Source organism: Lepidothrix coronata, unplaced genomic scaffold (assembly GCF_001604755.1).
Source record: "Lepidothrix coronata isolate B3197 unplaced genomic scaffold, Lepidothrix_coronata-1.0 Scaffold213, whole genome shotgun sequence".
Classification (NCBI taxonomy): domain Eukaryota; kingdom Metazoa; phylum Chordata; class Aves; order Passeriformes; family Pipridae; genus Lepidothrix; species Lepidothrix coronata.
The window spans coordinates 396,980-408,895 of NW_016690393.1; the positions used below are offsets into that span (position 1 = coordinate 396,980).

Sequence of the window (11,916 nt, forward strand, 5' to 3'; positions counted from 1 at the left end):
ACTCCCCCATGGCCACTCCTGCCATGGAATCCCACAGGGATCATGCCTATCTCAGGGTTGTTTTCCTCCTTTGAAAGCCCCTGGTTATGGAGGCAGAGGGTGCCTTCCTTGGTGCCTTCCCCCTCCTGGCCTCCTTCCTGCCCCCCTCACCCAGGGCATGGTCCCAGCAGGTCGCCCTTGGGGTCCCACAAGGACACTCAGCCCCACAAAGAGCCCTGTCCCCCTGTCCCCGAGCTCTGATGGTGCCTCGTTCCACCCCTCTCCAGGAGCATCCGGTGCCTGAGGAACATCATCCACTGGAACCTGATCACGGCGTTCATCCTGCGCAACGCCACGTGGTTCGTGGTGCAGCTCACCATGAACCCGGAGGTGCACGAGAGCAACGTGGTGGGTGCAGCTCTGCTGGGCTGAGCCTGGCCCCGAGCAGCTGGGGGGGAGTGAGGGGATCACAGAATCACAGAATCAGCTGGGTTGGAAGGGACCTCCGAGATCAAGTCCAACCCTTGATCCAACCCCGCCGTGGTTCCCAGCCCATGGCACTGATGCCACATCCAGTCTGTCCTTAAACACCTCCAGGGATGGAGAATCCACCCTGGGCAGCCCATTCCAATGGTTGAGCACCCTCTCTGCAAAGAAATTCTTCCTAATATCCAACCTAAACCTCCCCTGGCACAGCTTCAGGCCCAGCCCTCTTGTCTTGCTGATGGTTGCCTGGGAAAAGAGACCAACCCCCCCCTGGCTCCCCCCTCCTGTCAGGGAGTTGTAGAGAGGTTTCAGGTAGTTGTAGAGAGATCCTGAGATCAGAGAATCACAGAGTGGTTTGGCTTGGAAGCATCCAACCCCCTGCCCTGGGCAAGGATACCTTCCACTAGCCCAGGTGGCTCCAAGCCCCATCCAACCTGGCCTTGGACACTTCCAGGGATCCAGGGGCAGCCACAGCTTCTCTGGGCAACCTGTGCCAGGGCCTCCCCACCCTCAGAGGGAACAATTTCTCCCTAAAATCCCTTCTAACCCTCCTCTCTGTCAGTTTGAGGCAGATAGGGCTGTGTGGTGGTTGGAGGACAACCCAGGCGCGTGAGAATCACACCTTCAGCTGCTCTGCTGGTGGCATTGGTTTCCCCACTGCAACCCAGAGCTCTGGAGGCTCCACATCTCCTCCTGGCAGGTCTGGTGCCGCCTGGTCACTGCTGCCTACAACTACTTCCACGTCACCAACTTCTTCTGGATGTTCGGGGAGGGCTGTTACCTGCACACGGCCATCGTGCTCACCTACTCCACCGACAAGCTGCGCAAGTGGATGTTCATCTGCATCGGCTGGTGTGAGTCCCAGGGTGCCCCCTCCACCCCCTGCTCCTGTTCTTGCACCCAAATGTCCGCCAGGAGCAGGAGGGTGGGATTTGCACTGAGGGAGCCCCTGTTGCAGCGGGATTTTGTGGTGTTGCCCCCCCCTCGTCGCTGTTAAAGTTGGGGACGGCCAATGCGACACAGAATCTTCTTCCAAAGCAGGGACAGGATTACAAGAAAGATTGTCAACTTTCTATCGGTGCCTTCACAGATCAGGCCATCCACATGTCACCCTGCCATTGGTACACAGATCAGGCCATCCACATGTCACCCTGCCATTGGTACACAGATCAGGTCACACACATGTCATCCTGTTATTGGTACACATAGATCAGGTCACACACATGTCACCCTGCTATTGGTACACATAGATCAGGTCACATACATGTCATCCTGCCATTGGTACACATAGATCAGGTCACACACATGTCACCCTGTTATTGGTACACATAGATCAGGTCACACACATGTCATCCTGTCATTGGTACACATAGATCTGGCCATCAGGCCATCCACATGTCAACCTGCCATTGGTACTTTCATGTATACCCACACCAGGATTGGCTGCAAACTAACAAACACAGTTTTTGTCGAGTCATCCTGACTTGTAAAAAGTACAGGAAGTCCATTTCTGCCTTCCATCTTCTTCCTGGCTGAAAGTTGCCCACATTCCTCTGCATGCTGTGTTCTCCTCCTTTCAGGGGTGTGCTGTAATCCTGTTTGTGTCCACTGCTTCATCGATAAATGCCAGGCTGCTGACAGGCTTGCTGTCAACCCTGACACCCCCTGAGACTCACCTGAGTGTTCCCTTGCAGGTATCCCCTTCCCCATCATCGTGGCCTGGGCCATTGGGAAGCTCTACTACGACAACGAGAAGTGAGCCTGATTGCTTTTGTCCCCCATCCCCTTCTCTGTCCCAAATCCCCAGAGATCACTTGTGCCAGGGGCTCTGGCAGGGAGGAAAAAAAGGATGTTCTTCTTCCATTCTTTCTTTTATCCCGCCTTTGGTCTCTCTGCAGCCCTGCCCCTGCTTGTTTCTTCTCAAAAGGCAAGTGAGATCTTTTTTAAGGGGGGAAAAAAGGCAAGATTAAGCCACAGCTCCTACAGTGGGTTTGCCAAATGGAGCTGGGATTGAACCAGCAGAGATCTGAACTACCCCCACCCGGGCCATTTTCACAGGCACCTGCAAAGGAAGGTCTTAGCAGGCACCTGAGGGTTCATACCTTGGACTGGGGAGTTAAAAGGAGCCCGTTGAGATGAAAGGCAGCCTGTCCTGTTTTGCACAGCTGGTTTTCTGCTCCCCAGTTTCAGCAGCCCTGTGCTACTCACACAACACTGATTTAACAACCCCAGCAAGGTGTTCCCAGGACAGGGACCCCAGAGGGTTTGCTGGGAGCAGAACCCAGACCTGGGCAAGGTCACAGAATATCCTGAGTTGAGAGGGACCCACAAGGACCATCCAGTCCAACCCCTGGCCCTGCACAGACACCCCAACAATCCCACCCTGTCCCTCAGAGCATTGTCCAAACCCTCCTGGAGCTCTGGCAGCCTTGGGGCCGTGCCCACTGCCCTGGGGAGCCTGGGCAGTGCCAACCACCCTCTGGGGGAAGAACTTTTCCCTGAGATCCAACCTGACCCTGCCCTGACACAGCTCCAGCCATTCCCTGGTCCTGTCCCTGCTCACCCAGAGCTGGAACTGCCCCTCAGGAGGAGCTGCAGCCCTTGGTGAGGTCTGACCTCAGTCTGCTCCTCTCCAGCTGAACACACCAAGTGCCCTCAGCTGCTCCTCGGGTGGCCCCTCCAGACCCTTCCCCATCCTCCTGTCCCTACTTTAAGAGCTTTAGACCTTTCTTATATTGTGATGCCCAGAACTGCCCCTGGGACTCCAGGTGAGGCCACACCAGAGCAGAGAGGGACAATCCCCTCCTTCATGAAGAGGTCAGTCCTTGCTTATCCTACAATAACCAGTTCCCACATCCATATGGGGCCTGTTACCAGCCCCACAAGCCCTGGTGCTCCTCCTTTTCCTGGGTTCCAGGTCACCTCTATGTCAGGCTTGTCCCCAGTGCTGCTTATCCTTGTCCTTGCCTTGCAGGTGCTGGTTTGGGAAGCGAGCAGGGGTGTACACTGACTACATTTACCAAGGCCCCATGATCCTGGTGCTGCTGGTAAGAGCAAAGTGACCTCGTGGGCTGAACACTGAGTCCTTCCAGCTGCAGGTGGGATGCAGCTGCTCCTGGCCAGGGCTTGGCCCCCTCCTTTAGCTTCACTCTGCTGTGACTGGTTCTGCTGCCCCACAGCAGCACTGCTCTCACCCAAACTGCCCCCTGAGAAAATCTGGGCCTGGGATGGGCTGCAAATGTGCCTGGAGACCTCACTCTGACAGGGATGTCCCATCAGCAGACTCCCACATGTATCAGGAAGCCCCTCCATCCCTGCCCTGGCACTGGTTGGGTGCAGGGGGGTGCTCTGCACTTGCAGAAGCCTGGGAACCTCAACTCCATTCCCAGATCCTCTTTGCTCCTGGCTGAGCAGTGATGCTTGACCCAGGGGTCACAGGGAGCAGAGTTTGCTGGGACTTTGTCCTTTTGGGAAGGGGCAAAGGAGAGCAGTGGTGGCAGGTCACAACCTGGGGGTCCAACCTGTGTTTGCAGGGGGAGAGTCATGCACGAGGTCCCAAAACCATCCCTCCCTGCTTGCCCAGTGCTGAAACCACCCAAGGGAGGACTGATCACCAGCCTCCTGGAACAATTGATCCTGCTTCCCAACTTCCCAGCCTGTCAGGTAGCCAGGCCACTGCTAATAAATGTCATTTGTGCTCAGCTCCAGGGCCACCTTCCCATGCCCTCATTAGTGATTCTGCAGAGGGAGAGCGGCCAAGCAGCTCCTGGCTGTGGTGGCAGCAGCTCCCAGCCTTGTATTCCTCCTCTCCCTCCAACTTTTTCACCTTCAGCCCTTCCTCTGACACTTGTCCTGCCTCACCAGTCTCCTGGCGTGCCCTGCTGCCCTGATCCCTCGAGCAAACTCCTAAATCTTGTTGCTGAAGTGCTTTAAAAACAATAAATGCCCATGCCTGGGACAGGACAGGGAAGGCAGTAGATCAGGTGCAGGAGGAAACATTCCCATTTCCCCTGGCACAGCTGAGGGAATGGGAGGGAATGTTGGGGCAGCAGACACTAAGCAGTGACCCTCCTCCTTCCAGATCAACTTCATCTTTCTGTTCAACATCGTCCGAATCCTCATGACGAAGCTCCGAGCTTCCACCACCTCAGAGACCATCCAGTACAGGTAAGAAAGGGCTTGAGCAACCCTACAGCAAGACCTGGCTTCCCCCAGGATCAGGGGAGATGGGAACAGCCCCAGCAGCCAGGCACCAAGGTGATGGGAGCACGGAGAGACACCCAAGAGCACCTCAAATGCTCTTTGGAGGCACACGGCCATTAAATCAGTGAGAGCCTGCTGCTGGAGAACATGGATGGCTGGATCTGCCTTGGAAGGGAGCCCTTGGGATTTGAGTCTCTTTGCAAAAATAAAAGCCTGTTCTGGTGGGACCTGATGAGCTCTCCAGGCTCGGAGCTGCAAATCCTGGCACGGAGGTGAGAATTAAATCTCTGCTTGACAGCAGAGCAAAGGCTGAGGAAGGAGTGAGGAATCGATGCCACCCCAACACCTCCTTGTGAAGAAGAAGGCAGCACTCCCACAGCACAAGGCAGGAGGATTTTAACCCTTCCTTCCCTGCTGGGGAATGTTTTGCAGGCAGCTTGGGAGGTGTGTGGTCAGAGCAGCTCTCCAAAGTACCTGGAAGAGGAGAAGACACCTTGCTCTTCATCAGTGCTTCTCTCTGGAGCATTTTGTGGGCAGGGACTGGGGGATCTCAGCGAGTGCTGGGTCAAGAGAAGCAGGTTTGGGGTGGAGGGGGGGCTTTTTCAGCTGAGAATGGAAAAATTTTGGTTGGGTTATGAGGAAACAGCAGCTTTCCTCCTCATGGAGTGTTGAGCTGGGATGGGTGGTTCAGCTGGGGCTGAGCAAAGAGAAAGGTTCTTGAAAAAGGCTGGTTGGCCTCAGCCAGCAATTTCGAGAGACTTTTGGTTTTCTGGTATTTGCCTGATTTTGGCAGGGAAGGTTTTTCACCTTTGGGCAGGAGAACGTGTTCATTTCCCAGAAATATTTCAAGGGACAAGAAAACCTGGAGAATTTGGTAGGTTCTAAACTGTGCAGTCCTGCTTAAACCAGCAAGGGACAGCCCTGGAGGGGGCTCCTGCTCACCTTAGATGATGGCTTTTGGTAAAAAAATGAATGGATTTCACGCTGCCATGGCTGCTCCCATGAGAAGAACGTGTTTTCCCATTGTTTTCCAGCCTGAAGATGCTCCTGTCCTCAGTTTCCTCCAGCTCCTCCACGTCATCAGCCCATTTGTGTCAGGGGCTGTGCTCTGCTCCAGGTCTGGGATGTAACACAGACCCAGCCCAGACTAACCAGGGATGACTTTCCCATGCTCAGCTACTGTTGGAATCTGTCCATTAACAGGATCTTTAAGCAAAAAGTGATGGCTTGGCATTGTTCTTGTCCCCTGATCCAAAGGAATGCCAAGCCCTGGGCCTTCCCACACTCCCTGCATCAGCACTTTGGCTTTTCACAAACCACACTTGTAATCTCATCAAGTCAAGATAGCAAATTAATTACCTGAGATGAGGTTTTCATAAACCCACGTTGAAGGGCATGAATTATTATGGCCTCCTTAATTCCTTTTTAATCGAGCCCTGGATCAGCCAAGCAATCATTTCACGCCAGCTCAAGGTCAGGCCCCTGCTCTCCACTGCCCTTTTTCTGGATGGAGAAGCACAGCAGGTCTCAGTGCTCCAACCAGCCCAGTCCCTTGGGAATTGCACTGGAAAACAGCTCAGCTTCGCTCTGTCCTCCCCTGGTTTGCCAGTCCCAGTCAGACCAGTCCCAGTCAGGCCAATCCCAGCCGTGCTGGTGCTGGGAGTGGGATGGGCAGAGTCCTCGTGCCCAGGGCTGCCCTGCAGCAGCTCAGGTCCACGTTTTCTCCCCAGGAAAGCAGTCAAGGCCACGCTGGTGCTGCTGCCCTTGCTGGGGATCACCTACATGCTGTTCTTCGTCAACCCGGGGGAGGATGAGATCTCCAGGATAGTCTTCATCTACTTCAACTCCTTCCTGGAGTCCTTCCAGGTATGGTCCTCAGCACTGGCTTTCATCCCAGTCCCCCCACCAAGGGATGGGGCTGATGCCTCCCCCAGCTTCTGCCCCCTCCCAAAAACAGAGACCCCCAGACCCCAGGGCTGCTCTGAAGCTCCCAGCCCGGGGGTGCCTGCTGGAGGTGACTCTGCTGTTTGTCTCCTTCCAGGGCTTCTTTGTCTCTGTCTTCTACTGCTTCCTGAACAGTGAGGTGAGCACTGGGGGCTGGGGGGTGCTTGGGGGGTCCGCAGACATGAGCTCAGCCTGAGGCTCTGCCCCTGCCCATGGTTTGGAGGGTGCTGGTCCCCAATTCCCCAGCTGAGGGTGAGCAGAGTCAGTGCTTCACCTCCAGCCCCAGGCACATCTGCAGCCACAGACTGTGCCCAGATGGGAATGGCAGCTGTCAGCCCCTGCCTTTGGAGGAGGAAAATCCACCCCCCCAGAACAGATGCTCTCAGGGTGCCCCTGTGGGATTTGGTGCAGCAGAGCCAAGGGTCCCCCTGTCCCTGGGGAATCCTTCCCAATCACTTCACACCAGCTCAAGGTCAGGCCTCTGCTCTCCACTGCCCTTTTCTGGCTGGAGGAACCACAGCAAGTGCTCAGTGCTCAAACCAGCCCAGTCCCTCGGGGATTGCACTGGAAAACAGCTCAGCTCTGCTCCATCCTCCCCTGGTTCTCCAGTCCCAACCAGGCCAGTCCTGGGCTTCCATCCCCAGGGTGATCCCATAAGCACAGGTGGGTACCCAGCTCATGGATGAGGGCACCTCCTGGGCTCTGACCCAAAATACAGGCAGCAGAAAGCAAAGGAGCTGAGAGCAGAGGCTGATCCTGCAGCCAGTTATTTGGGCACCTCTTTCCTCTGTCTCCTCCAAACCCTCCTGCACCTTTGCTGGCTCAGGAGAGTTTTGGTACCAAATCACATCTAATTGATGCAGGAGGAAAAGGGACTGCAGCAGGGCTGGCTGGTGACCCAGGAACACATCACACCATGGTCCTTCACCTCTGGGGACTTTGGTGCTCACCCAACCTCAGCCCCAGCCCCCATTTCCCAGGGCCATCCCAGGCCTTTCTTCACCATTTACCTGCCACACAAAGCACTTGGGCTGCTGGAGGGTGGCATTAATGTCCAAGGAATGCCACTGGCACAAACCAGACAAGCCATTAAACCTCCCTGACTGCTCTTGTAGCTCTGCCAGCCCCTCACAGCACCCGATGCAGGTGTGAGCTGCTGCCTCTCCCACAGAGCCCCTGGCTCAGATTTATTTCTCCCTCTTGTTTCCACTTTAAGCTCAAGGTACCATCTCTCTCAATAGTTGATGTTACAGAATCACAGGATTGACCAGGTTGGAAAAGACCCCTGAGATTATTGAGTCCAACCTTGTCACCCGTGTGACAGTGACTCAGCCCATGGCACTGATGCCACATCCAGTCTCTTCTTAAACACCTCCAGGGACAGCGACTCCACCACCCCCCTGGGCAGCCCATTCCAAGGCCTGATCACTCTCTCTGGAAAGAATTCCTTCCTGATGTTCAACCTAAATCTCCCCTGGCACAGCTTAAGGCTGTGTTAATTAATACAATTAATGGGTTCATCTCCCTTGGTAGGTGCAAGGGCTGCATTTCACCAGCACCAAAGAAGGCTGGGTGCCCTGGGTAGGTGACAGGGGTTCCTGGGACCCCCAGGGGTGGCTGAGCAGGGTTTCAGCAGCATTTTTGGTGGGAAGCCCCGGAGCTGAGGGTGGCTGCTGGCTCTGGATGGCTGTGTGGTGACTGTCGGAAAAAATCCTCGCTTTCAATTTATGAAACGGCAAAAAATACCTGCAGGACAAGGAAAACTGCAGCAAGAAATTCTTTATTGCAGCGCTGGGTGCAATCCCAAGTCCCATGGCCTGGAAAAAGCACCATCCCGCCGTTTGAAAAAGGCACTCTTTTTGTTCCCTCTTGGTTACCTAAGCTGTTAAATATTCAAGGGTGAATATTTTACCTGAAAAGGTAATTTTTCGAACCCAGGAGGGGGTGTCACCCTCCCTTCTGATTTGATTGATGACCCCCTGTACATGTACAGGGGGGTCTCTCTGCACACAAAGTCCAACCATGTGGCCAGGGGATATTTTTCCATTTTTATATTGTTCCATTTATATTTTATATTGTTCCATTATAATATATTTATATTATAATATAATATATTTATATTATAATATATTTATATTATATTATAATATATTTATATTTTATATTGTTCCATTTTTATATTGTTCCCTATCCCGATTCCGTTTCCCTGGCGCCAGGCCCGGACGGGGCCTTCCCACCTCACAGCCTCCACGAGGCGCCTGAGCAAATCCCACCACCCCCCTCTGTTTCCCACCGAATTCCTTTTGCTTGTAACAAAACCAGCTTGTTTCTTTCCCATCTGCCCGTGTGCCCCCAGGTGCGCTCGGCCGTGCGGAAGCGCTGGCACCGCTGGCAGGACAAACACTCCATCCGCGCCCGCGTGGCCCGGGCCATGTCCATCCCCACCTCCCCCACCAGAGTCAGCTTCCACAGCATCAAGCAATCCACGGCCGTGTGAGCCAGGAGAGCCCCAGGAGACGGCCTGCAGGGGCTGAGGGAGGTGATGCCCCTGCCCTGAGGGGGCACAGCACAGGGGCAGGTCCTGCCCGCGCCGCCCGGCCCCGCTGCAGCCACGGGAGACCTGCACAGCTCCTGCCTGGACCTGCGGGACAGCACGGCTGAGGGGCTGCTTGGTCATCTCCCTGGCGTTGCTGTGACCTGCTGGGATGGAAGAAGGAGCCAGAGGAAGCTGGAGAGGTCGCAGCAGCCTCCCTGCCTGCTCCAGCCCGGGCACGATGCCCCTCGTCGCTGCCCGGCTTGAGTTTGTCACTGCTTTGAGCTGACGGGACACCAGGACACTGCTGGGACAGCTGATGGGGCTAATCCCTGGGAAGCTGGGTCAGCCCTTCCAGTGAGCACCTGCTGGGATGCTGCTGGTGTGGGAAAACCCTCTGGAGGGGCCAAAGCCCTCTGCGTTGGCAGGGGGTGGATGGAGAGCCCTGGACTGATGGCAGACGTTGCTTTATGTGGCTGTGTTTTTGTACCACTGGGGTCACTTGAGCCCTGAGGGGGCTCTCAGTTGAGCCCTGGGATCATCTCTGCCACTGGGATAACTGGAGCCCTTCCCCTGCCCCGTGCTGGGTCCTCGGATGTCCTGTACCTGCTGCTTGGTGTGACCAGGTCACTGCTCACCTTGACCCCAAGGATGGGGGGTGGGAGAGGGGAGGGAACCACACAGAGCACAGGGATGGTGCCAGGGACTCTGAACAGCCCCCCAGAGGGGTTTGGGCTGGAGGGAGGCACGAGAATGAGGTGATTGTGTGGTGTGGTGCAGCCCAGAGGGATCCCCAGGTCTCTGCACAGCCCCTGCCCCTCAGGCTGACCCCCTGTCCCTGCTCGGGGGGCAGAGAGCTGGGGGAGCCCTGTGGTGGAGGGGTGGCTGAGGCCCCCAAAGGCAGCTACCACGGGGACACGCTGTGGCTCTGCTCCCCTTCCCCCTGCCCTGCTTCTCCCCATGCCAGGTGAGCCCAGTGCCAAAGCTGCTCCTTGCTCTCGCACAGGGGATGGCACCAAACCATCCCCAGGCTGGGGTTAAGTGCCTTGGAGGAGCAGCAGCCTCCTTCCCTGCCTCCATCCCTCCCTCCATCCCTCCCTCCATCCCTGCCTCCCTCCCTTCCCACGCTGGAGACTCCAGATTGTCCCTGATCCCACTCCCTGTTCCATGTGGTCACTGAAAGCAGCTGAGCAGAGAAGTCCCTGCAAGTGGAGGGCTTTGGGCTTTGCCTTGACCTCCTTGGAGCCACATTTTCCTTGCCCCATATGAGGTCTGGGGATGCCTGGTTTGGGGGACAGATGCCAGGAGGGCATTATGGGACCAGCCTGCTCTCTGCATCCCAGGGATTTTTCCAGCGGGGGCCCTACAGGATGTGGTGGGAGCCCCTTCACACTTCTGTGCCTCAGTTTCCCCCCAATAAAGAACAGGCCTAAGTGTGTCCTGCCCTGGGGAGATTTAAGCAGCTTTGAAATCGCAGCGCTCTGTGATTTCCTCAGGATACACCACCAGAAAGGAGGAAAAATCTTTCCTTTTTTTTTTTTTTTTTTTTTTTTTTTTTTTGTTTGTTTGTTTGTTTTCTTTAAAGGAAAGCATAGGGAAAAAAAAAAACCTCTGGGTTCTTTCTTTAAACATTTGAGAAATTCAGGAGTCTGAAGCAAATTCCTCACGTTTCCCTCCCGCTTTGGTTTCCCACCTGCATGTCCCCAGTGCAGCTAAACCAGAAATATCCCATTGCCCCCAGGGATGCACTGGGAGAAGCAACAGCTCCCAGTATGACCCAGTGACCACATGAGGGCCACACCCTGCACATGGGGCGGGTTTTAGGCTTAGTACAAGTTCATCCATCACCAACAGTCCCAGAAATTGCCCTTAATCCAATATATGGGCGAGAAAAAGACCCCCCCAGAGTTATGCAGTGGGAAAAGTGGCACCTCCCAGTTCTGCAGATGCTCCTACAAGGAGTAGACTTGTATCTTCTCTCCTGTCTTGGTTCCTCTGCCAGGTGCTCTGGCAGGTTAATAAAGATCTGCTGGGTCTGAAGAAGGGGAAATGCCCCAGGGAGCTTTTTTTCATCGTCCCCACAAGCGATGGTGCCAAAAGAAATGATGCACTACGTGCTCAATTTGGATTTTTCTAAAGCCAAGGTCCACATCTGCGGGGGAAAAGAAGCTGGGAATCGAAAAAACCAAAGAAAGAAACCCAAACAGAAGCATCTGTGTTCACATCCCTGGTTTTCCCTTCTCCTCTGGGTGGTTTGCTCTGACTGATGTGACTTTGCTTTCCGTAGCTGGAGAAAAGTGTGTGTGTGTGTTCTCGGTCTTGTTTGATTAAAACTACTTGGATTCCTCTCACAAGGACTTTTTGGGGCACATTTATCTTTTGGAAAAGTCAACCCTCCCCAGGTTTCCACGGCATCATCCTCACCCTGCAGTGGGCTCAGCATCCCACTGCTCCAGAGGCACCTGGGGGCTTTTTTTTTGTCTCCTTTCCACCCCAACTCCACAGGCCCAGGGTATGGAGATCAGCAACATCTCCCCTCAGGGAAGTGAGGACCATCCCCCACGGGTCTCCCACACAGGTACCACCATCAGGGCTGCAGAAACTCCTCCAAATTTTCCCCCTCCCCAGCTCAGCTAACGCAGAATAAAAACATAATGTGCTTCTCAGCGGGAGGGAGGGCCAATTAAACCCGGATTTCATTTCATACATCAATGTTTACAAGTGAAATTCAGACACAAACAGATTTCTGGTCAAGCTCTTCCGATGCAGAA

General features: G+C 54.9%; 1 protein-coding gene across 1 annotated transcript in view; it reads left to right on the top strand.

The window, feature by feature from the left end:
- Positions 1-11,323, top strand: part of LOC108506359 (corticotropin-releasing factor receptor 1) — a 31,253-nt gene extending 19,930 nt beyond the window's left edge. Inside the window, exons 6-13 of the mRNA XM_017833286.1 lie at positions 267-387; positions 1,166-1,319; positions 2,160-2,220; positions 3,440-3,512; positions 4,547-4,632; positions 6,399-6,534; positions 6,710-6,751; positions 8,969-11,323. Coding sequence (XP_017688775.1) covers positions 267-387; positions 1,166-1,319; positions 2,160-2,220; positions 3,440-3,512; positions 4,547-4,632; positions 6,399-6,534; positions 6,710-6,751; positions 8,969-9,109 — 814 coding nt within the window. The 3' untranslated portion in view covers positions 9,110-11,323. The remainder of the gene's footprint in view (positions 1-266; positions 388-1,165; positions 1,320-2,159; positions 2,221-3,439; positions 3,513-4,546; positions 4,633-6,398; positions 6,535-6,709; positions 6,752-8,968) is intronic.
- The last annotated feature ends 593 nt before the right edge of the window (positions 11,324-11,916 follow it).